This window comes from Podarcis tiliguerta, assembly GCF_965153285.1.
Source record: "Podarcis tiliguerta genome assembly, chromosome: 12".
NCBI lineage: Eukaryota > Metazoa > Chordata > Lepidosauria > Squamata > Lacertidae > Podarcis > Podarcis tiliguerta.
This window is the reverse complement of record NC_139545.1, coordinates 25,217,935-25,245,927: the sequence shown is the minus strand read 5'-3', so window position 1 is coordinate 25,245,927 and position 27,993 is coordinate 25,217,935. Positions and strand designations below refer to the sequence as shown.

General features: G+C 43.5%; 1 protein-coding gene across 3 annotated transcripts; it reads right to left on the bottom strand.

Moving 5' to 3' along the window:
* Positions 1-544: 544 nt before the first annotated feature.
* On the bottom strand, positions 545-27,279 carry GSDME (gasdermin E). 3 transcript variants are annotated; one of them, XM_083405039.1, is made up of 11 exons: positions 27,117-27,279; positions 25,249-25,286; positions 18,699-18,938; positions 17,695-17,887; positions 13,969-14,140; positions 11,628-11,748; positions 5,224-5,400; positions 2,457-2,584; positions 2,113-2,308; positions 1,395-1,468; positions 545-1,021 (listed from the first exon to the last, which is right to left on the bottom strand). In XM_083405039.1, exons 3-11 carry the CDS (start codon positions 18,907-18,909, stop codon positions 782-784), a joined length of 1,512 nt encoding a protein of 503 aa, XP_083261165.1. In that variant the 5' UTR covers positions 18,910-18,938; positions 25,249-25,286; positions 27,117-27,279; the 3' UTR covers positions 545-781. The 3 variants fall into 3 exon arrangements, with proteins under 3 accessions (XP_083261165.1, XP_083261166.1, XP_083261164.1); XM_083405040.1 differs by lacking the exon at positions 27,117-27,279 and adding an exon at positions 26,729-26,800; XM_083405038.1 differs by lacking the exon at positions 25,249-25,286 and having other exon boundaries at positions 27,117-27,236.
* Positions 27,280-27,993: the final 714 nt, after the last annotated feature.

The following is a 27,993-nucleotide window of genomic DNA, read 5'->3' as shown; positions in this document are numbered from 1 at the left end:
TGAATACACCATCCTACTTAACATAGGGCATGTTTCAAAACCTGTTGGTTTAAACTTTTGGAAAAAGCAATCTGTTTCAAAGGAAGGGGTGGAACCCAGATGAGCAGGATGAATACACAATGCCCACTTAGCAAAGACTTCTCCTTGCACCCCTAGATTTCTGCTAACACGTACATGGTGTCAGAGATTAAACCAAGGGTCTTTTGCACTCAAAGCATGTGTGGCTACAACCTCTTCCTCAAGGAAAGGGAATTGGGTCAGATTTGAAATGGCTCCTTCCACAAAGATGTACTGGATAACAAAACACTCTAGTACAGGGATCTTCAACCTTTTCAGGCCTAAGATCCACTTTTAACTGAAACATGCATTTGGAGACTCCTTTCTTAACTCTTTCACCATATATTTGCAATGCCAGTAGATCAGGCCGAGCCCCACTAGTTGGTCCCAACTCACTGAAGACCTCTGCTCTAGTATATACAGATGCTAACAAAGCAATAAAGCAAAGGCTGCTTATAGAACAAATAAATGCTTCTGAAGTAACCTCTGAGGAGACAAAAACTGAAGATGTGTTTTAATATGTGCATTGCAGATGAAGCGCCCTTGCATGGCTCTTCAATATTTTCATTTATACACTCCATTTCAACTTCTGCCATGCTCCAGTGACACAGCCAATTTGCCCATGTTCCCATTGTAATGATGCAAATCAGCCAGGTCCAACTCTATTATGACAGATATTAAATACTGCCGTTAGTTATCCTATTAAACCACCCAGGCCGCTGCTTCAAGCCTGAGCTGTTTTACAGCCTAATGCATGAAGTCCATACAATGCTATATAGAGAATGATTGGGGAAAATCTGGGTTTCTTCATGGTTACAGCTTTTATGCAAGACTCTGTCATCTCAAGGTTAATGTTTGATAAAGCAAACAGCCTTTGTGCTATCTGAAACCTTTGGGTGTCAGCAAGGGGAGCTAGTGCTGGATCTGCAAGTGTTAGCGTGCCGTCCGCCGAGGTCCTGTTAGGCTGTTCAGAGACAGAGAGAAAGAAAGGTTAAGAGACATTTACAACGAAGTTTCAAGTGAACCTCTTCAGTAGCGAGGGTGAACTTAAAATATTTAGAGAGAGTGCTGAACTAGGACCTGAGTTCAAATCCCCACTTGGGCAGGAAACTCACTAGATGACCTTGTCAGTATCTCTCAGCCTATCCTAGGGGTCATGTGAGGCTATAATGGGGTGGGGCCATATGTGCCAGAAACGGCAGAGCCTCTGGCAGTCCAAATGCTACTGATGACAATTGTCAACATCCTTGATTACTGGCCATGCCGGCCGTGGATGATGCAAGGGGCAAAGCCACACTGCTATCGTGACTTCGCACACTTGCGACTGCAGGACTTACCAAGCAACATAGAGCAGGGACAACCTGGAGTTCACAGCAGGCGCGAAGCAGGACAAGCGCATAATCGGACAGTTCTGCGGCAAGGAAATAAGAGGCAAACCAAAACTTTGAGAAGGATGAAATTGAAAATTTGTACATAGCAGTGAAACAAGCCTATATGGAAACCTTAACAACGTAAACTCATGAAATCTAGAACTGGGGGACAGGGGGGAGGGAATGAGAAAAATAATCCTAAAAAATAATAATCAAGTAGCGGAACAGACATCGCTATTCTTCAGGAACCAGCAATAGCTTAACAAGTTTCCCAGCAGAAGCGAACATCTCTCTTCCCAGCCTCAATTTACCAGCCATCAACTTCACAGAATGTAGCAAACTGGCTTCTTGAACCAGGCAACTGAGCTTTGCACTCGCAATGCTGCTGCCCAAGACTGCATGCTCTCCTGCATCACAGGAGAAAGCAAAATTGCTCAGTCGGCAGAGCATGAGACTTTTAATCTCAGGGTTGAGGGTTCAAGTCCCACGTTGGGTGAAATATTCCTTTATCGCAGGGAGTTGGAATAGAGTAGACAAATGATGTCCCGGAAGGGAAGAAATGGCAACTGCTTCACACAAAATTTGGCCATTGACCCAATCTAGCCAAAGTCTTTCAGGGTGGGTGTTTCTTTCCCAGTTCTAGAACCACCAAGCAGCTTTTTTCCCCCCTTTTTTCTTACTGTACCTGCTATAGCACTGAGGAGGATGTGAGCCGCTAAGAGGAGCTCCTTGTTGGAAAGTGGGTCCTTCTGCAGGAACTGTTTGTTCCGTAAACGGATTCCAACAAGCTGTAAGAAATCCTCTATGTTTTTCTGCTCTGGTGGCTTTGACTCCACCATTACAAGGAGTTCTGGTTTGTCTTCTGTACATATATGGTCCAGCTGTAAAGAACAGACAGTGTTGATGGGATGCTGAATATGGGACCAGAAATACATCAGCCCGTGGGGGCGGGGGTAAAAAATCAGCTATTCTTGCTTATAAATAAAAAGGAGAAAGTTTGTGTATTTAGAAAGAAAGAAAAAAGATTACCACATCCTCCAGCTCAGTCACCATTTCTTCCTGAAGCAGAAAATCACAGAGCAGTTGGTATAAAGTTCCCTGCTTTTCCTCTGTTAGCTTCATGAAGGGCTGGAAATGGGTCTTGAACTGCAAGGCATCTTTAGGAGACAAAAGGGGACACACATTAAGCAAGCTGATAGAAACCACACACTGAAAGGGATTTGAAGGGGCAACACTTTCAACAGCATCTCAACCAAAGGTTACCAGTTCAATGAAACATTTTTTAAAAGCAGGGATGCAGCACCAGATGATATTGGACTGCAACTACCATCATTTCTGACCACTGGCCATGCTGGCTGGGGCTGGGGCTTGCAGTTTTTTTGGGTGGTGGGAGGGGGACAACAAGATCTCCATTTCTGAATTAGAGCAACTACTAAATATGTTTTCAAGGCGTAACAATACAATCTTTCCTGGGATAGAAATCACAGCGAGGTGCCAAATTTGCCCTCCGTTTGTTAACTACTTTGCATTCCACTTCTGGGTTTTGTTGCAGGAAAGCTTGCACTGCACTAGAGAGGTAAAACTCTGCAAATGGTTTAGGGGTGCGGGGGACCGGTGCCGCTCCAGAGGTTGGACTTCAACTCCCATTGGCCATGCTGGCTGGACCTGATGGGATTTGGAGTTCAACAACATCTGGAGGGCCCCAGGTTCTCACTTTTTTTAAAACAGCATATCTGTTCCTAATTATTGTTGTGCCTCTTCTTCATTAACAGAAACTTTTTTAAAAATGCTGAATTTGCCCTTTTTCACCCAATGCACCACTTATTTCTTGGTTTTTTGTTTCATTTTAATAAATGCTGCATCTGTATACATATACTGTACATGTTTTACTCCATTATGATTTTATCAGGGTGTTTATGGGGCAACTCTACAAATGCAGCATTTATTTTGAAAACTGATTTCTTTTTTAAAAAACAACAACCTGCAATTCTAGAAAGAGGAAGCTTTTATGTGCAAAAAATGTATGAAGCAAAGTGAACGCCCGGAACTCAAACATAACTCAAACTGCAACATAAATGCTTTTTCTGGATGCACTCAGCCCGTAAAAGAGAAAAACCCATAGTACATTCATGTACTATTCATTTATAGAGCAGATAATAAAACCTGGGATTGAATGGCAAATGAGGCCTAAATTTGGATCAGTTGCAAATACGTTTAAGGATTGCTTGAACTGGGTAAAGTAATCCAATGAAATCAAGAAGCAGCCACAAGCCTTTGAAATAGTCACATAGAGCAGCAAACCAAGAAAACAGTCGTGGGGAGACTCAACAAAAAAACACTTCAATTTCAGCAATACAGAGAGATTCCTTTTTTTCAATCAATTTACCTGTTCCAGAGAAAGTCCTATTTTGTTTCATTGATTGAAAAATGGCCGATTTTTATCATAGCTCTGGACCAACTTGGGGAAAAGACCACATTCAGAGGCCTTATGCAAAGGTGTTATGGAAGCTCTTTGCTGAAGCAGAAAAAGCAGCTTCAAAGCTGTAAGGCAAAGCAAGCTGCAACCTGCTCTCCCCTGTCCTGCAAACTAATTCTTTTTCTTCTCACAACTTTGTCTGACTAGACCTTAATTGGGCAAGATACAGCAAGCGCACATCAGCAACCAATTTTCGCTGCCCTAAATCTCAATTTGACCCTCATTTACAGCTTCTGCATCTACCTCTCTCATGGCTTTGTCGAGTAAGGCGGCGCTTCCTGAGCAAAAACAAGGTTCTGCAGGGTCAAGGTGCTAAGTAAGCCTCTGCTGGGGAATTTAATTAAGAAAATGTTTCCATGCTGTGCAACAAATGCTCTGCAAAAAATTGCTATTCCATGCGTGCATCCTAAAACATTAATTTGGAACAGTTTGGAAGGGGCACAGTGTAGCCAAAATAGTTCGCAATTAAGTTCACGGCAAGGAATGATCTACCTTCCAAGCAGAATAGGAAGCAGACGTTCCAAAGCACCACATTTTGACATTTGGTACCTTCACATGCCTTAACGGTTGCCCAGGAGAGGAGCCTATAGACCAATAGCATGCTATGTAAAAGGAAACCACACCTTGAAAAACGTGTGCATAGAAAATGCTCCAGAAATATGGGTGCAATTGTACAGAGCAACTTGGAGGTGGACAAAGGGGAAGATATAATTCGTTTCCCCTCCCAATTTTTGTGGGGGAATCCAAAGCAAACCCACATACGTACTTCGAGGGGAAGAGTGGTATAAATATATCCAATGGTGGACACCAATCTCAGATCCATTGAGGGGATCTCAATTCATTGATAACTAAAAAAATCCCTGCCCAAATCCAAAATACCACCTCTTTATTTTGTACATATCAACACGTGGAGCATGTGGCCTTTTCTACTTGGAGGGATGAGAATTTTATGAACCAGCAGCTGACACCAATGTTTCCCTCTCCATTTAACAGTAAGTTGCACAACACTGTCTTGCTCAGGCTGGGTGTGAAGTTTGCTGCAATACCAATATAATCGTCTATTTCTTAGGTTCAAGAGCTGGAAGTACAGACCAGGAGGGGAATTTTAAACCCCTCTTTCCATGCTGCAGCAATCAGGTTGGCAGATGTATCTCCCCCACTCTTCTCCCCCACACATCCCAACGTTCCTTTGTGTACCCTGATTTCTAAGAGCTTTTCAGAAGACCTATTTAAAACTGAAAACAGGTTGATCTCTCATTTTGTTCTTAATGTGAGCCAGGTTTTCTTTTGTACTTCTTAACACTTTCCCCCCAGCCCTACCTTTGCTCAAAACACTTAATGGGGCATCACTGGGGACAGGGCCTGGCGGATTCTCACTATCGACAGCATCCAGAAGATGGGGGAAGAAAGGATATCGGAAAGCTGCAGAATGGTGAGCTGGTCCTTCCATGCTCTCCCTCTCAAAGCCACCCTCTTGGTCATGTAGCAGGCAGAATTCTGTCAAACAGAAAGGGCTTGATTGAGTTATCCAGAAAGACTTTGGAAACACAGCAACTGAAAATTACCCAGAAGATGCCTTTTGATTACATGTTAGCCTGCCAAACACACACACACGTGTTAAACTTTTCTTCCTGTGCACCTGAACTTTTAGAGAGAAAAAGAAAATTGCAAAATTACTGCCCCGCAAGTCTTTAACTGGTTGGGAAGGAGGGCTACACAACTGTAGCTAATTAGCAAGTTTGCTAAAACATGGTATGTTTATTTTACAGTTCCTCAAAGATATAAATGAGAATTGGATCAAAGTACCTAGTTTAATTTTTTTTAACTAGTGAAGGTTGCCATGAGAAACATTTCCCCCCTGTCATGTTACGGTAAATACCGCATCACACCACGAGACCCGCAGTTATGTGAAAGAGATTGTATCTAACTGTCCATTTACTCGGCTGTCCGTTTATCAAAATGCACATTTGCTAATAGAAGCAAACTACTAGGATGAATACCGTTAACAGTTTTTCTGCTGTCACCCAAAGGAACTTAAGTCCTAGCGATTCAGGATTCATATTCCCTCTTTGTCCCATCTGTACAGAAAGACAGTGGAATGAAAACCTAAATATTGTGTGGCTTGCTATCATTAAGTACCGTTCCCATAGGATGGGCTACTTGACTACACACCTTTGGGTTAAGTTTGCTCTGCGTGGCCCACACAGAAATATGTGCAGATTTGCTTTTGACAAAGGATGGAACTGGTTAGATTTGGATCTGGCTCCACCACTCCCCCTAGTGGACATCAGCCCGCACATACAGCCCAGCCAGGAAAGGACTTTGAGTCAAGGAAGTTTTTCCTGACTTTTCAGAGAACTCTTATGGAATCTTGAAGAGGCAGCAGCTAAACAACCCGCCCCTTTCTATTCAAGGTGTGATCTTGTTTGAAAAAGAGAGAGGGGGGGGGTGAGCGCTTTTGAGTATCACAACCAATTCACTGTATGCTTTATAAGCTTTTAGAAAATACATATAGCAGTCAGATTGCAGCACTCTCATTTTGCAGAAGGAAAGACTAAAATAATATTATATGCTTTGTTTCCGGATGCAGCCACACCATACATTTAAAGCACATTGCCTCTTCCAAAGATTCCTATAGTTTGCCCCAGCAGCCTCAACAAACTATGGTTTCGAGGATTCTCTGGGGGCTGGGGGTGGAAGCCATGCTCTTTTAATTTGTAGTGTGGATGGGAACTTTCTAAAAGAGTGGGAGTGGTTTTTGGAGGCCCTCTACTTCAGTGATGGCCAGACTTGGCCCTCCAGCTGTTTTGGGACTACAACTCCCATCATCCCTAGCTAACAGGACCAGTGGTCAGAGATGATGGGAATTGTAGTCCCAAAACAACTGGGCCATCACTGCTCTAGTTCAACTCGTTCCTCTGAAAAAACTCAAGAGCTAGAAGATCCCTTGACAGATGATAGCTTTCCACTGGCTCTGTTTAAAGACCCCTAGTGAGGGAGAGTCCATCATTCATCTAGGTAACTGATTCCATGTCAATTGCGCAGAAAACAAATTCTCAGACAGAGGGCCTTCTCGGTAGTGGCGCCCACCCTGTGGAACACCCTCCCTTCAGATGTGAAGGAAATAAGCAGTTATCCTATCTTTAAAAGACATCTGAAGGCAGCCCTGTTTAGGGACTTTTTAATATTTAATGCTGTACTGTTTTTAACATTTGATTGGGAGCCGCCCAGAGTGGCTGGGGAGACTCAGCCAGATGGGCGGGGTATAAATAATAAATCATTATTATATTGTTATTATTATCATCAGAGCCAGAGTTAACAACATGGATGTTTTGAGAAGCGGATCTATGAGAAAATGGACAAGATTTCACTTTCCCCAGCACTCTTGCAAAACTGTAATGAAATCTGCATGAAGAGAACAGCAGACTTAAGGATAAATGTGAGACGGGAGGAGCAACGCTAACTGTCAACTTCACAGCCCATGTTCAGAATTTAAATATAACTGTTCCACATCCATATCCCTTCTCACTGAATTGAGGACGTGTATAAAAAGGGAAATACAAACAGAGCACCAGGAAAGAAGTATTTCCATCAAAGATAAAAAGGCCGCGGCCACGCAAACCTCTGCGCTGGAGAATGAGATGAAGGAAGCAATTGTTTGTGGAGCTGTTGGCATATTAAAAACCCTTTGAGACCCACGCAAGCAACACGGCAAGATGGGGAGGGGGGGTGAGAGAGCAATACAAATTAAAGCTATTCCCAAGAGTAATGAGACTCCGCCATGGCGCTTCTCGTGCCTCTGTTAAAGCTAATAAGAGCTGGCTGCGAACATTGGAAAGAAGAGATATTGGTAACGCTATTGAATTAACTTCTGTTCCCAGGGCAATCTTATCTAATAATGTCCCAAGTGAGTAAGTCTGTCTGGAAGCCTGCATTATCCTTCTGAACTCCAGGATCAGGCAGGAGGAAAAGATATCTTCATAAGCCAGATAGGAAGCAGCGAGGAATAAGTGGCATCTGGACCTGTGATCCAGATCTGCACCATACAGAAAGCAAATTTAAAACTTATTGCCTAACCAAGAATTCTGGGAACTGCAATCTACCTCTCACAGAGCTACAGTTCCCAGGACCTTTAACAAACCACAGTTCCCAATATTATTTTTTTTAGGGGCAACGACGAAATGTGCTTTAAATTTACATACAGCCAAAGGATCTCCCCCCAAATATTAATGGGGACAAACCATATCATAGCTGGTCAACTGTCCAAGCTTCACAGCTATGTGATATCAGTGGCTGTTAGAGCACTGCCCTTCCCACTCTTCCTAAAGCCTATTTGCATGATTACAATTCCCTAATTCTAGCTGGCAAAAAGGCGCTGTGTGTTCCATGCTGGCAAAGCCACGAAGAAATATGGGCTGCGGTTTGCTAAGAGTTATAAAGAGCCACATGTGCTACCAATACTACCAGATGCATTCCCAGAAAGAGCACTGGAAATGAAGGAAAACATAGAAGCATAAAGCAAAGCAGCCCCTTGTGAGCAGATAAGAGCTACCCTGAAGTTATGTGGCAAGGATTTACTTCTACCCCACTTCAATGTATCAATTTGCAACCAGAGGCTCACTGTGGATGCAAAGTGAGCAAGAATCTGAGATGGGGACCGTAAGTGAGCTGAGACTGTGTTCATACACATTCTGGCCTTTTGGAGGACATCTTAATGGGCAGGGCTACAGAGAGGTAAACTCACTGTGAAATTTAAATATAGCAAGGAGAAAAAGTATTCCAAGAGCATCACAACAGTATAAAGGAGATGATATATCAAGGGTACAGATGGTGCTAATCCAGAACTCTAGACTTGGTCCTTTTTGCAATTCAATGGGAAGAAACAGTGGTACCTCGGGTTACATACGCTTCAGGTTACCGACTCCGCTAACCCAGAAATAGTACCTCGGGTTAAGAACTTTGCTTCAGGATGAGAACAGAAATCATGCTCCAGCGGCATGGCAGCAGCAGGAGGCCCCATTAGCTAAAGTGGTGCTTCAGGTTAAGAACAGTTTCAGGTTAAGAACAGACCTCCGGAACGAATTAAGTATTTAACCCAAGGTACCATTGTATGGAAAATTGATCGAGCATCATGCATGCAAAAATCCCTTGCGATTTGCTGCCATAAAACATGACTACACAAGTCAATAAAACTTTTATGGGCCCAATTTGAAGGGAGTTATTCTTTGCTCAAGTTGCTGGGCACCAAGGAAAGAGATCAGGAACGCCCTTCTGCTATAGCATATTCTCCCTGAATAGTGGAAGCAGCTTGCCTTGCAGCATCTACGTTCCCATGCTGACATCCTTATTTCACTAGCTCCTGTGGGAGGAGTGACTAACTGAGTATTAGAGGAAATATGCTTTGCTTGGTGACACACTTCGTTCACTGGGCCTCCCCTCATGAGGTAGGGTTGTGGACTCTTGTTCTGCGGCAGACCCCACATAAAAACATAATAAAACATTAAAAACTTTCCCTATACATAAACTGAGATAGTGGAGACATCCATCTTATATGACGCCTGAGAGATAAGATCACCAAATACCAAAAAGGGCAGGGCAGCAACGAAGAGGGCAGAAGTTAATAAACCCAAGGGTGTTGCACTTGTTATCTCGATCAAACAAACCATTCCAATAGGGAGAAGATATAGAGGCTGGAAATGTTAATATTTTATAATTAATGTTCATGCTTAGTTGTCATCTTAAGATCTGTGCACACACACAAGCACTCTATCAAATTATATCCATAGTGTTAAAAATTGATATGTGGAGATGAACCAGGATATCGTGACAACTACAGCAACAATAATATCTGCCCCGTTCTCTTATATCAGCCAAATAAAACTCCTATGCTACCACCCATGAACATTGCAAACAAATGAGGTGCTTGAAGGCTTTGCATTTAACCTGCCCCTCAGATGGATCTTTTCACTGGCCTTTTGCCAATGTCAAATGAGTTCCAGGCAAGCCTATATGATACTCTTGCATTGCTGAGGAGGATGAGCAAGTGGAAGAGGATCGTAAATGGTAGAAAAGAAGTTCTGTCTGAAATCACTGCATACTAGATACCCAGCAGGCAAGGGTCAATTCAGGCATCAGGTCCTTCGAACATCAATTCTGACATGGACACATATAAGTCTGAGGCACTGCAGGTCACCAACTCTGGAGGGGCATAATGAGGAAACCTTTGATTCCTCTCACTAGTTCAGGGATGGGGAACGTCTTGCCCACAGGCCAAACTTTGCCTGCCCACAAAGCCATTTTGGGCAAGCCACACCTGCTCACCCACCCTACACCTACAAAGCCCCCTTGGGCAGCTTCTGAAGTGCCCAACCACCACTTGGTTGTTGGGAGCTTCTAAAGCATTGCACAAAGCAGAATTGGCCAGGGAGGTCAATCCTGCATGGTTCGGGTGAACCCAGTGTTAAGTAGGATAGAAAACTCTGCTAAAATGAAGTTCTCCCCTTTGTTTCAAGCAGTGGTTTCAACGCAACCCCCGTCCTGAATCCTGCTCAGTTTGAATGTGCTGTGAAGTCCTCAAGTTGGGTCTTCAAAGCACCTTCACAAGCAGTAAAGTGATGCTAAAATAGCTTTTTCCTTCCTTGTATCAGCACAGCACAGCAGCAGCTAACATGAAGGGAAAGACCTTCATTATAGCCACACCTTGCTGCATGCAAGGTGCTTCAAAGTCCTGACTTTGGAACGTCAAAGTGCCAAACCACCTGACACCATTATGAGAGCCAGCCCACCCATGGGGCAAGGTGGCAGGACTGATCTTCCTTCTCCTCCTGTTGTTCCTGATGTAGATCTTCCCTGATAGGGAGAACGCCCTTCTGGGGTCTGCCTCAGATACCCAAATGTCTTGGGCCTCCCCTGACCATTATGATGTCAGTTGATTGACAGACGGGTGGTCCTACCCATTTGACAAATTGGTTCCCCTGCACTAGTCAGAACATCCTTTGCAGGTCAAATAAGGCAACCCTCACTGGATGATGTCGACTGCAAAGGTGTGAATTTCCCTTTCAAGAACTCCTTTAACTGTATCCTGCCTGATGCTTTGAGTCCCGTGGGAGGTTTGGGAGGCAGAGGCAGTGAACAGAGTGGAAGAAGTTTTCTCTGCCTCCATTTTTGTGTTGAACATCCATAAATTGCTGAAACTTCCACCAAAAAATACACAAAACCCTGCAGGGTGCTTATGAGGTACTATAGAGGTTCAGCAGGAGGGGAATGATTGGGAAAAAAGGCTAGGAGAAGCTCTACTGTAAAAGCAGATGGTGTATGAGCAACAATGGATTATAGCAGCTGAATGAGTTAGCAAAAGAACAAGACCGACTCTGACAGATGGATCTGCTGAGGAGGAAGACTCTTGTGTCACTAATACGTTTGCTCATTTACGATAACAGAAAGACTCTTTTGTAATACACCCAAGACAACACACTGTGGACAGAGGCCCTCTTAAATGTAAAAGTGCATTTTCCAATTCAGCAAAGGCAAGAATGGCTTTAAGCATCTGTGTACACTTCCAAATCCTTGTATTGTTTCTCCCCTCTAACTCTATTCAAAAGTTATCGGACAGTGAACAACTTGATTGACTGTATCATGTCCTAATCCTAGCAAAAATGCATCGCTCATCAGGCTACAGAGCTTGGTAATGCTGCTCAAGGGAAGAAGATGAACATATTACTTACCAAATTGTCCGTCACGCTTTACATAAAGTTCTATTACACCATAAGCAATAGCTGTGGGAGAAGGGATCTCCAAGATCACATTAGAATCCTTTATCACATTCCCATTTTCACTCACTGATACCTGAGGGAGATATTAATCCGCTCTTTAATTTACACTGGCTTAATTCAGTGCCAGTAATAACTTGCAGACAAAATGAATGTCAAGATAAACAACATACTTAGTTATGTAGCACTACAAAAAACAAAACAAAAACACACCACAGAAAAGGCTCTCTCCATCCTTTCTACGCCAGTTACACAAGTTGATGAAACAGAAAACAAAAAAGAGTTCTTTTTCACAGGGTGCAGACGTTACAGAATTTGTTTCCACAAGGTTGACCACAAGTACCGTAGTTGCTGGTATCCACTAGAGAAGTCTTAGGTGAAACCAGTGTCAAGGACAGGCAGAACTTCTGCCTGATGCAGAAGAAAGAGGACAGGCAGATGAGGAATGGCAGAGGGCAAGCTGAGTTTGGCAGGACAGTGCCCCGTTTGTCCTAATATACCAACCTCTGCTAGTTGGCTGTGCCCAAAAAAGCTTAAATTGGTTTTTAAACCATTATCGGAATTGCCCACAGGTCTACCATAAGAATGATCCTCCATGGCTATTTATTGATCGTCCGGCAATAGAGGCAGTATATAACTTTCTGCTTACCAGGGTACCAGAGACACAGCCATGTGGGACCATCTCTGTAACACTGCTTTTGAGCTTCTACACCGCTGACCAGAGCAGTAGACTTAATAGGACTTCAGCCCAGTGCAAGTGTTTTATATTGTTAGCCTGAGTTTGTGACATAGGCTTGGCAAAGCACCTCTATGCTGATATATAGCTTCCAACCTGGACAGGAATATTTCCACATTGAGAAGATGGTGCGCCATTTTTGCAGTGTCTTAAGTACACGTTTAGGAAAACCACCCTGACAAACGTCCCTCAGATCGCTCAGGGTTCACTCTTTTAAAAGAGCCATCTCAAAATCTTAATCTGGAGCAGATTCAGAAGCAGAGGCCAGCATCACTGGGCACCTGGGTTCAAAGCTTTGTAAGAGACCAGCTACTGACTTCCTGAGCTTCGTGGCCCTGATGCTCCTCTTCCTTTCTTTGGCTGCCTCCCTTCACAGGGCGAGAATAAAGCAATGCTTTCCACTTGCTTTGCACTCTCCCTCTGGGTGGTCATGCAGATTGCACCAAGAAGGAGAGGGCAAGTAGAGGGCAGTGGCAAGGTGGCGATGGGTGCAGAAAGCAGAGCCTGTTGGAGGTATCTTGCCCAAAGGCACCCCCAGCTAGCACCGCTCTAGAGTAATCCTGCCATAGGGAAATGATTTTTTCTTTTCACAGACACCAATAAACACCTGCCAGCAGAAAGTAGTGGGGCTGGGGGGGGGGGTGAGCAGGCACAAACATGTATACAGAACTTTAGTTCTATGAAGCCATGTAATTTTTAGTAAGCAGACCAAAGGATATGGAACCTGTGGTTTCCTTGGATGTTGTTGGGACTCCAGCTTCCCCAGCCCCAGCCATCAGGACCCAAGGTTACAGATGGTGGGGGGTAGTGGTCCAAAAGAATCTGGAGGGCCAAAGGTTTTCCCACCCCTGATTAGACTTTGGGGACAATCCATAAGGAGCTTCCCCAGCATGTGCCGAAATGAAACGAGGAAATTAAAGGAATGCATTATTGCAAAGCTTTCCTTGCAACTGAGCTTCCGTAGGAGAATGTCCCACAGAGCTGCACCTCGGCATGTGGAATCGCTGCATACTTGTGCAGAGGACTGTTCAGAAGCAGGGAAGCTAGAGGGGCCTATAACAGCACAGATAATCTTAAAACGCTAAATGGAACATGTCACAGTTTACTTTAGGAAAACACAGTCACACTGCAACTTATGCAGGGGTTATGTTCCGGGGATTATGCATAAAGACAAAACCGTGTATAGTCAAAACAACCCTGGAATGTATCCTGTGCAAGCATCCCTACCTTTTTGAAGTTGGTGCACAGAGCAGATCTTGCCCCACGCAAGGTGCTTTCCGCCTTGCTTACTGGGCTCTGGGGAGGTTTTCGCCAGATCTTGCAGGGCTGTCTGAGATCCTGTGACAGCCTCCCAGAGTCCACATAAGAGCTTCCCAAAGCCTGGCAAGCTATTCTGGGAGTTTTTCAGCTCTCTGCCTTGCATGCATTTAATTTGTATGATTTCAGCTGGCCAGCCGTCAAGTACGTAAAGCTGAAATCACTCAAGTTAAATGCGTGCATGGTGCAATTCAACAGTACGTATCTATAATGAACTGCATTCAATTTTTTCCCAGTTCTTACCTTGATAACTTTTGTCTTTATCCCCACCATACTGGCCATTTTTTCTTCTGTCTGAATATGTTCAGATATTAAACATTTCTGGGTTGTTACTATTCTTTTTGTCAGGATACAAAGAACTTCATGCTTTCTTTCAAGCATTTGTTGCAGCAATGTATTGTGCAGATTAACAGCCCTGAAGAAGGAGTATGAAACAGACAAAAATTGCTACCCAGAAAAAAAAGTATCTTTATTAACTACACCAGGGGTAGTCAAACTTTTTATACCTACCGCCCACTAATGCATCTTTCTTAATGGTAAAAATCTCCTTACTGCCCATCAGTGCTCGATGGAAGGAGGATTCAGCTTGTGTTGTAGAATTCCCTACCACCCACCTAGAGTCCTGAAACGCCCACTAGTGATCGGTAGGGACCAGGTTGACAACCCATGACCTACGTGCAGAGCACTGATCTGTAAGAGGCTGATAAAGTGTTCATTCTTTGGTGGCAAATTGCAAACAAGAGAGGCACAAACAAGAGAGATGCAAGCCTAGTTTTGCAAGCAGATGCTCCTTGCTAGTTTGTCAGTGTCTGGTAAATCCATCTGAGGATGCAATTCCATAGCTGGGGCATCACCCTATGCCTGGCAGCCAGCCACGTTACGTGGGCAAGCAGGGGCATTCACAAGAGGAACCTCCGATGAAAGTCTCAACAAGGCTGGTTTGTATGGGAGCAGGCAATCCTTTCAGAAATCTAATGGTATTAATAGGTAATCATGTCCCAATGTGCCAAGAGAATGGAAAAAAATATTTCCCCAAAGAAGATTGCAGACTTCCTTAATAATCTCCAGAGAGCAGGATTCATTAGAGTCAAAGAAACCTGTTAATGGCACACTGTTAAGCTAATAACATCAATTACAGCAAGCTTTTACAAGCTAGCTATTGCAGTGCCTAGAAAATGCATCCTAATATCAATTAACAGGTAAATCTAAGAGGATAGCAACTAAGGATATATTCATTCTTTTGCACAGTTAAGTGCAAAAGTTCTTGCTCCTTCCTCTGTTTCAAGGAGACTCAATACCTGAACTAGATGTTACATGCAAACATTTGTAACAAATCCCAGATAGTCCTCCAAGGAAAAGCCACTTAAGGAGGTTATATTTGAAGCAGAAGGTTTGTGTACACAGGTGAGAAGCAGGACCTAGTACTCGGTCCTTTCACTACCCCCTTTTTCGTTGTTGTTGCTACCTACTGCCCTGCCCTGTGCGATTCCAAATACACATTCCCTGCATAAGATTCCAAACATGTTGCTGTTGTCTCTCTTCTTAAAGGTTGTACAAATACTATTTATAATCTATAGTATGCACTCTACCTATCCCCTCTTCACCTAACTGACATACATCAGTAAATAAGTCTATATGATTAGTCAACACCAAGGATAATTCATTCTACGGCTATTCAATTCCATAGGAAGCAGTAGGTTTCTACAGATGTTGATCAGGAGTAGCACAAGTATACCCAAAGGAAGTGGGGGTGGGAAGAATTATTGTTTTGGTGGAAAAAAAACCCCATAGTATATACCGTATTTTTCGCTCCATAGGACACACTTTTTCCCTCTTAAAAACTAAGGGGGGAATTCTGTGCGTCCTATGGAGCGAATGCAGGGGGGAGGCAGGCAGGAAAAGCCCCCAAGAGCCGCACACAAGCTTCGCACGGCTCTTGCGGGCTTCTCCCCAGGAGGGAGAAGGGACTGACGCAGCCAGTCCTTAAAGGGTGCGTGGCTCCTATGGGCTTTTGCGGGAGGTGGGGGAATTGCCATAGCCGCGTGCAGCCTCCCCCGACTGGAGAGGCTGCACAAGGCTAAAGAGGAAGCCAAGGCAGCGAGCCGGATGGATTGCGCTCGCTGCCTTGTCTTCTTTAGCCACGCTTCTTTAGCCGCGCTGGAGAGGTTTAGCTCCCGGCTGGAGAGGTTGCATGGCTATGACAGAAGCCAAGACACCCAGTGGGATGGATCCCACTCGCTGTCTTGGCTTCTTTGCTCTTTGGGGCTGGGGGGGGGAACCCAGGCTTCCCCTGCAGCCCCGAGAAGTTCTGGAAGAAGCGGACAGGCTGTGCGCAGCCTGTCCGCCACTCTTTGGGGCTGGGGGGGGAATGATTTCCCCCCCTCTAAAAACTAGATGTGTCTTGTGGTCCGATGCGTCCTATAGAGCGAAAAATACAGTAGTTATGAAATTGCAAAGGGGTTTGAACTCTGGATCTTGTTTCTTGTCTCTCCTCAGCGTGCTGGAGCAATAAACCACCACCTCATTCCCTCTACCCAAAACACCATCTGCAATTATATAAAGCCAAGTTTTATCCCCTTGGAAGGGAGCTAACTAGACCAGCGCACACTAATCTAATCCTCTGTCACATTCCACCAAGCAGAGCCCCATGTTAGTTCATCTATTAATCCAATTCAAAATACAGCTTTCCAGTGGATTAATTTCAGGCATGCTTACAAAGCACGATCTGTACTATAAAGCTTCAGTTTGGCTCAACAGCTTTCGAGGTTGTGGCAGTACCTTGTTCTGTATCTTCCTCAATTAAAAACCATTTAAAAGCCGCACCCAGTTGGGTGGTTACTTAGCTCACTGCAATTATGGAAATATCAGTAAAGGCACCAACGACCATGCTACCTTAATTATGATGGCATAAGGTTTTTGAGTTTTTAAGGTTTTATGTGCTAGAAAACCCTTTGTTGCCTTTGCCATAACAGACAAACTCAGCTAATAATATTATTATTTTTTGTATCCCACCCATCTGACTGCGTTGCCTCAGCCACTCTGCACAACTTCCAACATAATATACAGCAGAGCTTTCCAAACTTTCCATGTTGGTGTCACACATTTTAGACATGCATCATTTCGCGACATAGTCAGTTTTACTAGCAAACTGAAGGTTAAACTAACCCCTTCCCAGCCCCGGGAGGAGTGCGGAGAGCATCCGTGCAATGCACCTACACATTGAAGCTAACACTCTAATGTCACAACAAGAATTTTGGAAATCTCTGATGTACAGAAACCCAACAACACAACAGAACATCACACATTAAAAGTGTCCTGAAATAATAATAATTACCCCTTAGAAGTTATGGGCATTTCCAAAAAAAAATAGCTTACCTTGAGAGCTTCCATCAGAGCAAAATGGCAAAACATATTGCAAAGTCAGTTAATTCAGATTGTTTCATAACAAATAAATGCTTATTATATTAAAAAAATTCACAATTTTGGAAAGTACAGTGGTGCCTCGCAAGACGAAATTAATTTGTTCTGCGAGTCTCTTCGTCTAGCGGTTTTTTCGTCTTGCAAAGCAACCCTATTAGCGGCTTAGCGGATTAGCGCTATTAGCGGTTTAGCGGCTATTAGCGGCTATTAAAGGCTTAAGGGATTAGCGGATTAGCTGCTAAAAGGCTATTAGCGGTTTAGCGGCTTAGCGGCTTAGAAAAAGGGGGTGGGGAGCGAAAAAAAATCTCAAGACTCGCAAGACATTTTCGTCTTGCGAAGCAAGCCCATAGGGAAATTCGTCCTGCGAAGCGCATTGAAAAACGGAAAACCCTTTCATCTAGCGGGTTTTCCATCTTGCGAGGCATTCATCTTGCGGGGTACCACTGTACTGTGGAAATATTGCACCTTCAACTACACTGCCTTAATATTAAGTGCATTTAAAAAAAAAAAAACTTCACAAGGATACCAACTTTGAAGCTGAATACCTACTTTCCCTTGACATCCTTCATAAGCTTCTGTAAGTCAGCTTCTTGCTTTTTCAGATTTCCGAATGACGACTGGCTTTCCACAACACCTCTTCCTCCAGCTCCTAGATTAATCGTCCCAAATGAAGTTTCAATGTTTCCTTTGACATAGTCTTCAAACTTCCCCTCGTACTTCACAAAATCAGACTCCACAACCACTTGGAAAACAAGCAAAAGCATAGAAGTAGCTTAGCCATCAAAACATTAGATTGGAAACACAAGAAGAAATCATAGAATGCTATAATTCTACGATTCTATGTTCTGCTAAAGTTGCTTCATCCTGACTGCAACTAATGATGAAGTGGACTATAGCTCACAGAAATTTGCACCACAATAAATCTTACATGTCTGCGAGGCGTCACAAGGCTCTGCTATCCCCAATGTTATTTAATATATGGAAACATTGGGAGCGAATCGCCATCAGTATTATATTTAGTATTAGTTGTGTGTGTGTCAACAGGACTTTTCAATTGGATGAATATTATGTGATTGGCCATTTCCTTGTAATTTTTTTGCTTTCCCATTTTTCTTGTGTTTCCTGTGGGTTTTATATTTGCTGTACATGTTTTCTATAAAGTTAGTGGTATATACATATTTTTATCAATAAACAAATACATATAAAAATGCTGTGGGTTTTTCTTCTGAAACAGACTTACTCCTCTGAAAGTTACCAACTTGAGGATGTGTATCTGAAATACAGAAAAGCCTGATAGCCACTTAAGAACACCAGTGCAATAAAATTCCACTTGTGTTTGCATCGGAAAAATTATTAATATCTTATATATACTTTAAAAGGACATGTTAAAATGCATTAACATGGCAACATCTGCCTTTACGAAACTGAATATTTAAAAGTTTTCAAAAATTAAAGCAGGCAAATCTTCTGCAGTCTGATTTGAAATACTTTTTTATTAACGGCTTGGACTTTATACTTCCTTATCTCCTGTGGCAACGTGTAACTAATTTTACCTGGTTTTATGGGTTCATCTTTAGCAAGCACATCATTCAATGTGACTGATAAGAGATGATACTTGGGTTTCTGCCAGCACCAGGTTTTCCTCTTCTTTGTCACTAAGTTCAGGAACTGTAATTTGTCCAAGTTATTGAGCTGAGATACGGGGATCAAGTCTCCTCCACAGTCAATTTCTCTCACAAAATTCTTCGTTGCTTTTGCAAACATCCTGGTTTTGTTTTCACTTTCTTAAATACCTGAAAGGGTAAAATCAAGACATGAATTGAGATGGCTGCAGGCACGGATAGGTGATTTCCTGGGGAAATTTTAATTGCAACAGTGCAGGTATACTGCAATATATGAGAAAGGGAAAAAGTTGCTTGCCTAGGTGATGTTTTCTACCTCCACTGCCAGTATCAAAGTTTACACTACAGGTGTTACCTTGGGTTCTCTTGGGAGCAAGGGTGGGATACAAATTTAACCAACAAATAAATAATATTGTGAATTGTACTGACGTTGTATTTTGCAAGGCTTTATATTGTTAATTGTTAATTTCTGGTTTTAAATATTTATGTATGTTCCACACTGGGACCTTTGAATAAACAGCAGACTATAAATGGTCACAATAAACAAACAACAATATGTGCACATTGCAAAATGCATGTTCTTGATGACTGGGAAAGGAGCCTCTGCTTAAACCTATTTTAAAGAGAAAGTGTCCATTTCATACATAAGCACTCTTCATATCTGATAGGGTGTGTATGCTTGGGTGCCACTACCAAGTACAAACATCCATGGAAGTTTCAGTCCTTAAATGCAGCAAGAAGAATGATTGCACCAAGGACAGAGTGCATATCAAGCAAGCCGTGACTCCTAATCTCAGGGTTGAGGGTTTGAGCCCCATGTTGGGCAAAAGATTACAGCATTGCAGGGGGTTGGACTAGATGATCCTTGTGGTCCCTTCCAACTCTACAATTCTATGAGGGAAAGATTTTGGAACATTCAATGGAAAGAACAGAGCCCCAAACCACCAACATCTGTAAAGCATTTGCGAATACATTTCAGTAAAGTAGTTTGAAATTTGTTTTATCCAATATGTAAACAACTTATATTAGTGTAACTGCCAGTTATAATTTATGTGCACAACTTTTGAGTTTAATTGATGAATCTGCCGTTTTTATACAACCAAAATTTGACTGGAACACATGACTAAATGAACCAAGCAAGCCACAAGGCAGCATGTATTAGAACAGGCAACATATAATCCTTAAAACTGTAACTAATTAGTTTTAACAAGTGTGGCAAACAACTCACTTTGCTGAAGACGCGACATGTGTCTTTGTAACACAGAAAGTGTCAGATGCAAGTGCCAGACCTCCTTGACAGACTAGTGGTCTAGATTCGATTCTAAGCAAAAATATTAAGAGATAGTTTTCAGTTAAAAAGAGTTCTTCAGAGTGCCAGAAGTGAAGTAGAAATGTCATCCAATTATCCCTTGTTCTTTCTTATACTAGAAAGATATCAGGTCTGACTCGGCTATAAAGTGCTTGGGAGTTCCCCTGTAGATACAGTGGTACCTCGGGATAAGAACTTAATTCGTTCTGAAGGTCTGTTCTTAACCTGAAACTGTTCTTAACCTGAGGTACCACTTTAGCTAATGGGGCCTCCCGCTGCTGCCGCGCCGCCGGAGCACAATTTCTGTTCTCACCCTGAAGCAAAATTCTTAACCTGAGGTACTATTTCAGGGTTAGCAGAGTCTGTAGCCTGAAGTGTATGTAACCTGAAGCATATGTAACCCGAGGTACCACTGTACTTATAAGAAGGATAAAGGAGGAGATTACAACAAAGGTACAGTTTACCTGTACAGATTACAGTGGTATCTCGGGTTATAAACACTTTGGGTTACAGACTCAGCTAACCCAGAAGTAGTACTTGGGTTAAGAACTTTACCTCAGGATGAGAACAGAAATCACGTGCTGGTGGCGTGGCAGCAGTGGGAGGCTCCATTGGCTAAAGTGGTACCTCAGGTTACGAACAGTTTCAGGTTAAGAATGGACATCCAGAACGAATTAAGTTCTTAACCCGAGGTACCACTGTATGTAGAAACTCCCGCAATCAGAGTTCAGGCAAAAAAATTTTTTGTTCCTGCACTGGTCAGCTAGAATTCCTAAAGAGGAACATAAAATGAAAGCCTCTCTCTCAAACTCTGGCCGTGATTTTTCTATATATTCCTTTGAGGTTACATAAAAGTGATTTTTTTTTTAAAAAAAAGTCAAAGTATTTCCTGCCCCAACCCTTTTAAGGGTTTCTTCTTCTTTTAAGAAAAGTTTGGTATTCCTCAGAACAACTAGCTATTTACAACCAGTGTTTTCTAAAACTGGAAATTAAAGATTCCCCCACACCAAAATTCATGCATGTAGCAATGGGCAAGCTATTAATTTTTATCTCTATCCTGGTAGGCAAGTAACTGTTGTGAAATGAACTGAATAGCTGCAGCACATTGACAACAAATGGATGGGGGGGGAAGGTTCCTTTCTGACAGGGTTCTTCTGACAGAGATGAGATTTGTTAAAAAGCATGCTATTTGCCAAACATTAATAGCATGATTGTTATTTAACTGTCATAAATCAAAACACCTAACCTCTCTGAATTTAAATGAAGCATGAAGCAAATGTTCTCCTCTGAACTGTAGCATGTAAGATCTACTGCCTAAAGCCAAGTTTTGAACTTTAATCATTTTTAAAACATTTTTTAAATTGTTTTAAAAAAATATAATGTGAGTAAACACCATCACCTTCATTCAGAACACATTCAGACCAGCAGATGGATAGTTTTTCTAGAACAGGGCCTGCATTAGACTGTGATAAAGTGGGGCAGGGCATTCAGCATCTCAGCTAAAGACTCTTGTGGAATGGTGAATGCTTTTGCTCTAGATGGTTGGCACTCCCTGCTCTAATCATCTGTTTCGGGCGGAAGACCAATTCCAAATACACCCCCGCCCAAATGTCTGATCAGCGCTGCCAAAGCTAGCAGTGCCAACCATCTGTTTTGTGGAGGAACCCTTGTGTGCAGGAATGAAAATCCAAGCTGCTGCACTAGAATATTTCTGCGTGGGAATTATAGTAAAAAGTCTGCCCCACCCTCAACAATCATTTGGGCTTTCCAGATATCATTCTAAAACACACTAAACTACTTGCTAAAGGAAGGCTGGAAATTCCTTGCGACGACGACGACTACTACTACTATCATTATTTCAATCTATATGCACTTGCTCAGGATGGCAAACACATAAATAATGTCAGCACGAGGCCCTCAGTTGTAGCTCACAATGGTCAGTTGGGTATATTAATGGGGGAGCAGTGTTAGAAACGCTGATATGTAAGCCAGGCACCAAATGGCTCCTTAAACCAGGGTTAAAAAGGGACCCCTGACCATTAGGTCCAGTCGTGGCCGACTCTGGGGTTGCAACGCTCATCTCGCTTTATTGGCCAAGGGAGCTGGCGTACAGCTTCTGGGTCATGTGGCCAGCATGACAAAGCCGCTTCTGGCGAACCAGAGCAGTGCACGGAAACACCGTTTACCTTCCCGCCGGAGTGGTACCTATTTATCTACTTGCACTTTGACGTGCTTTCGAACTGCTAGGTTGGCAGGAGCAGGGACTGAGCAAAAGGAGCTCACCCCGTCACGGGGATTCGAACCGCCGACCTTCTGATCGGCAAGTCCTAGGCTCTGTGGTATAACCCGCAGTGCCACCCGCGTCCCTAAAACAAGGGTTACAAGTGGCCAAAAGGGAATGTCTAGTTGCTGTTTGCGGGCCAGAAAGCTCGAAGGTTCTATTTTTCAATATGATCTTTTGGTTCCTGAAATTTGTTCTGATTGTGCAGGCAAAATATCACAGATAGAATTCTACAGGATGTGTTGTTAGTGTGTGAAAACAGACAAGATCCAAGGATCCCCAGGCACGCACCTCCAGATGGTGGAGATGCCAGGCGTCATCCTGGCACCTGAGCATCTTCACTTGGTTGCAAGTGGCCGATAGCCAGTTGCAAAATGCACCTGACAAATTTCGACAATCTTTCCTGTATCCTGGTCCCAAGCTGTATAGGACTTTATACACCAAAACCTAAACTTCGTCCATTTGCTAACTAGCAGAGGAATTCTTTCAGCAAGGGGGTACTAAGGCAGTGACCAGCGAGCAGATGAACTTTTGTATTTTGCAGCAGCTGCCATTTCCAAACCAACATCAGGGGGAGCCCCACACAGAGCACATTGCAGTAATCCTGGAGTTTAGCAGCACATAGGCAACAATGGACAGGTGAATGCAGTCCAGAAGTGGTTGCAGCTGTCTTACCAGTTGAAGCTGGTAAAAGGCAATCCTTTTACCACTGAGGTTCCCTGGGTCTCTAGAAGCAAAGATGGACACAGGAGCACCCCAGACTACAAACCTGCTCTTGCAGGGTGAGTACGACCCCACCCAAAGCAGGCAACTGACCAGTTATCTGGACTTGAGGATCACCAACACACCATGCCTCCGTCTTGCCAGGATTCAGAGTCAAGTTTGTTGGCCTTCATGCAATCCACCGCCACTCCCAACAGCTTCATATAGATGTTAATCAACATTGGGCACAAGATGGTACCTTGCTGCACCCCACAGCACTACTGTTAAAAGACAATTACCCAATAATTTGACCCTGGAAATAAGATTGTGGCTGCTGTAAAGCAGTGCCTCCAAAAACCATTTCACTAAGTCAATTCCAACTTTCACTTAAAAACATGTCTGTCCGTCCCCCAAAAATTACTAATTTAAATTAAATTCTATCTTTAAAAAAATCACAAGACACATAATCTTACTGCCAGGAAGACTATATTTGTCCATCCGGCCTAGTATTGTCAACTTTGATTCACTAGGCCAGGCATAGGCAAACTCTGCCTGAAACCTTGGTCTAGTGCAAAGCACAGGCAAACTTGGCCCTCCAGATGTTTTGGGACTACAGCTCCCACCATCCCTGACCACTGGTCCTGTTAGCTAGGGATGATGGGAGTTGTAGTCCCAAAACATCTGGAGGGCCAAGTTTGCCTGTGCCTTGCACTAGACCAAGGTTTCAGGCAGAGTGTACTTCACTTCACCAGCTGCCAGGTGGTTTTAAATGGAGAGGCCAGGGATTGAATTCAAACCCTTTGCACTCTACTATGGAGTTGTAGTCCCTTCCAAGAGCACACACCAACTAAACTCAAATATTTTTTATTTCAGTGGGAGAATTATATGGGTACCAAATTCCCCATTATAATGGAAAGTGGCTAATCATCAGTTGGTTGTGCCCACATTTTTGAGTTAAAACTATATCTTTTAAATGCAAGCAAAGTAAGCTGTGGGCAGATCCACACCATGCATTAAAGTGTATTCAACACACATTTAAAGTTTATTGCTTTTCCCCTAATCCTGGAAACTGTAGTTACTCCCTTTCCAGCATCCATAACAAACTACAGTTCCCAGGATGCATTGCATTCTCCTTATTTTAAAATGCAGTGGATACGTTCTTCCAAGTCAAACATAGGAACAATTCACATAACTATTTTGAAGTTGCAACACCCTTGTGTGATGGCCTCATACTTTTTATTTTCACACAGGGAGCCATTTGTGCAAAATTCCCTACAGCTGAAAAGCTGCAGTAGTCCTGAATGAAATAACTGTTTTTTAATTGACGTAACACACTCGTGCTCTTAGGAACAGTTTATTTTTCACACAAACTGCTCCTTATTTTCAGAAGTGAAAATGAAGTAGTCAAGACATCACATGAACTTTACTGCACCTCAAAAATAAATGTATGAATTGGTTCCAAATTTTACAGACATTTCAAATGATTTGCACAGTGAGAGAAGGCTGTAACAGATGAAGACTTCTCTCATTTTGAATGGTAGAACTGTGAAGCTGGAAGGGGCCCATCTAGTTCAACCCCCTGCAAACGATCACAGCTAAAGAATCTTTGATAGATGGTCATCCAAACACTTTTTAAAAACCTCAAATGAAGGAGAGTCCACCACCTTACCTGGGAATAAGCCCCATTGGACTAAGTGGAGATTACTTTTGAGTAATCATATGTAGGATCTTGTGGCACAGCCAAACTGCTAAACTTAAAAATGTGGCAACAAGTGTTTGAAACCTACAAATACATAATGCAGTTGCATTTACAAGGAAACCTGAAGTGGAAATGCATTGAGTTCAAATAGGAAAGGATGAGATGGCAGAAGAAAAAAGAAAGAATAATCAGAGTGAAGTACTGTATTTTTTGCTCTATAAGAATCACTTTTCCCCTCCTAAAAAGTAAGGGGAAATGTGTGTGCGTCTTATGGAGCGAATGCCGGCTGCGCAGCTATCACAGAAGCCAGAACAGCAAGAGGGATTGCTGCTTTCACTGTTCTGGCTTCTGAGATTCAGAATCGCCCCCCCCCTTGTTTTTCTCCTCCAAAAACTAGGTGCGTCTTGTGGTCTGGTGCGTCTTATAGAGCAAAAAATACGGGCAATTGTAAAGAAAACTGCATCCACAACTTCAGAGTCATGAAACTCACCTGGTAACTTTGGGGCTGTCACTATCTCTCAGACCTCACTGTGCCGTTGTGAAGAACAAACACGGAGTGAATGAAATGCAAAGAGAGAAATTAACTTGGCCAAGAAAGGCAACAGATAAGTATTTAAATAAACAAAACTGTATACCGCCTTGAGCTTCTTGAAGAAAGGCAGGATACAGATAAATGTAAATTGTTTACATAACTGCTATACACTGCTAAACGTAGGGAAGAGGCCAACACTGCTGTGTAGCTACAAACCATGCCTGAAAAATCAGCATGGCTGTGTATAAATAACATGAAAACATATCACTGGTATACAATATGTGGGTGGAAGAGGGAATGGTGCGTGTGTGTGTGAAGGTTGTTTTTTTGTTTTTTTTACAGCAATTCTATTTTAAGAGTGTGTATGAAAGAAAAGGGTGAAGCAACTCAATATGGAATATAGTATATAGCGTCCATAGGTTTTTAAACTAGCCAAAACACTTTTAAATGATTTTAGGGGTGCCGTGAGATTATAGAATTATGTATAGTCGAGAGAACATGGATAAAGAGGATCCTCCTCTTCCTCTTTCAATACTAGAGTGTTGTGGGGTGAGTAGCAGACAGGATGAAATTACATCACAGAAGTTCCAGGAAGGACAAAGGGAAGTAGCTCTTCGGAGTATTCATAACTAATATTGGGAATTGACCATTACATGATGTGGCAATGGCTGCTGGCCTTGGATGACTTTAAAAGGAAATGGAAAGCCCAAAAGCAAGTTTATCAATGGCTACTGCAACATGATCTGGAGACACGCGAGGCCACCAGTTTGGTGAAGCTAAACTAGTCTGTGTACAGTACCGTAGCTACTGGGACTAGCTGGGTTTTGTGCCCCAGATGAAGTCTCCATAAGGGTGCCATTGAGGCTTTCATCCTGTGTGTGTGTGTGTACACAAATGCATGTGGGGGGAGGGGACAGGTGCCAAGCTGAACCCAGGTGAAATAAAGTCTAGTTTTGGCCCTGCTGTGTAGGTTAATGCTCGGATGGGTGACCACCTGGGAACCACACAAACACTACCTCAGGGGATAATAATAATGCTGATAGTTTTATTATTTGTACCCTGCCAATTGGGACTGTGTTGCCCCAGCCACTCTGGTTGGCTCCATGGCGGAAGATAGGCAAGAAAATAAGAGGAAAACAAACAATGTATTAGCCAATATTACTTGATATATATTGTCAGCTGTTGGGCAGCAAACAAGGAGGGAACATAAGAAGAGCCTGCTGGATGAGTCCAGCATCCCGTCCCCACGGTGGCCAAACAGGTGCTTGAGGGAAAAGTGCCAGCAGGATTTGACCACAAACGAGAGCCCTCGCGCCCCCTGTGGTTTCCAGCCCCTGGTCTTCAGAGGCACGGCTGCCTCTGGCCGTGGAGGCAGAATCTAGCCATTGTGGCCAGTAGTGGCCACCTATAGCCGTCTCCTCCACTGCTGGCTTTATACCTGCTTGTGGACTTCCCTTGCCTGGCCACTTGTGGGGACCTGGAGGTTGCAGCGTGAAGCGCCTTGACCTGGGAGGAAGGCTTCCCTCTGAGGAGACAAGGTCCAAGGGCTGCAGTCTCAGCAGCCTTGCCCTTCAAACGGTGGGGCACTTTTGCGTTCTTATTGCGCGAGCCCTGAGGAACCTGAGGTGCGGGAGAGACGGACCCACGTCCAGAATTTGTTGTCCTTTTCCTTTTTGAAGGCAAGGCTTTCGAGAGGGAAGGCTGTGGGGCGTTACACGAAGGGAGCACAGGAGAGAAAGCAAGGCAGAACTCCGCGAGCGACAGAAGAGGCGAAGTGGGGGAGAAGCTGTGGAGGCTTTTCGCGCGGAGGAGGGCCCTTTACTCACGGCTGCTCCGCGTTCGCCCGCGCGCCGCCGCTCGCGAACCCGACGTCTGCGCGACCCTCTTCCGCGCAGCTGGACTGCAACTCATTGTTTGCGCCTGCCTATCACTCAGGCCGCGACGCCCAGTCCGGCGGGGGCCACGCCCTTTTCTCCCCCCCCCCGCCCCGCCCAGTATGCCGCTGGCTAGGAAAAGGGAAGAGCGCGTGGAAGAACAAAGGGCGGGCCTAGAGATAGGGAAAGGGTAGATTTGCTCCGATTTCTTGGGGTTAACTAAGGCTACTTCCTGCGATGGTAAATTAAATTAAATGGGGGGGGGGGAGAGAGAGAGAGGCTGGCATTTGATGGCAACAAGATGCGCTGTAAAAGATGCGCGCGTTTGAGGCACGCCCATTCTACAATAAGCACCCATTAGGAGGCACCCTAAAAGTAGTTGTCAGTCTGGCCAGCATGGAACGGGAAGGGGCTTCTCATATGCGAGGGAGAGTAAAATACTCAAATGATGTTAAAAGCAATCCTAACACTCCTGTTTGACCTCGAATAGAGACAATGGTTCCCTGAATCCACAATTAACCTATTGCAATTAAATTGTTAGTAATCAAAGTTGCCCACTCTGCATGTATTTCAACAGGCACAGACTGTACGTTTTGCATTTCAGTCTTAAGGAGTGGCTTTCAGTAGAACATGCAGCTGCTGCCCCTATCCACATGTGGTAGGGATCATGCATAGCCCCTATGGACCCAATGCCTATGTGATGCTTTACTGTATTGATAAACAATCTCTAAACTGCACTGGAAGAAATGCAATTTTGTCCAAGTGAAGACAGATACCTTTGATGCTTTTCACACCAACAATTTATTAATAATAACTATACTAACTCAAA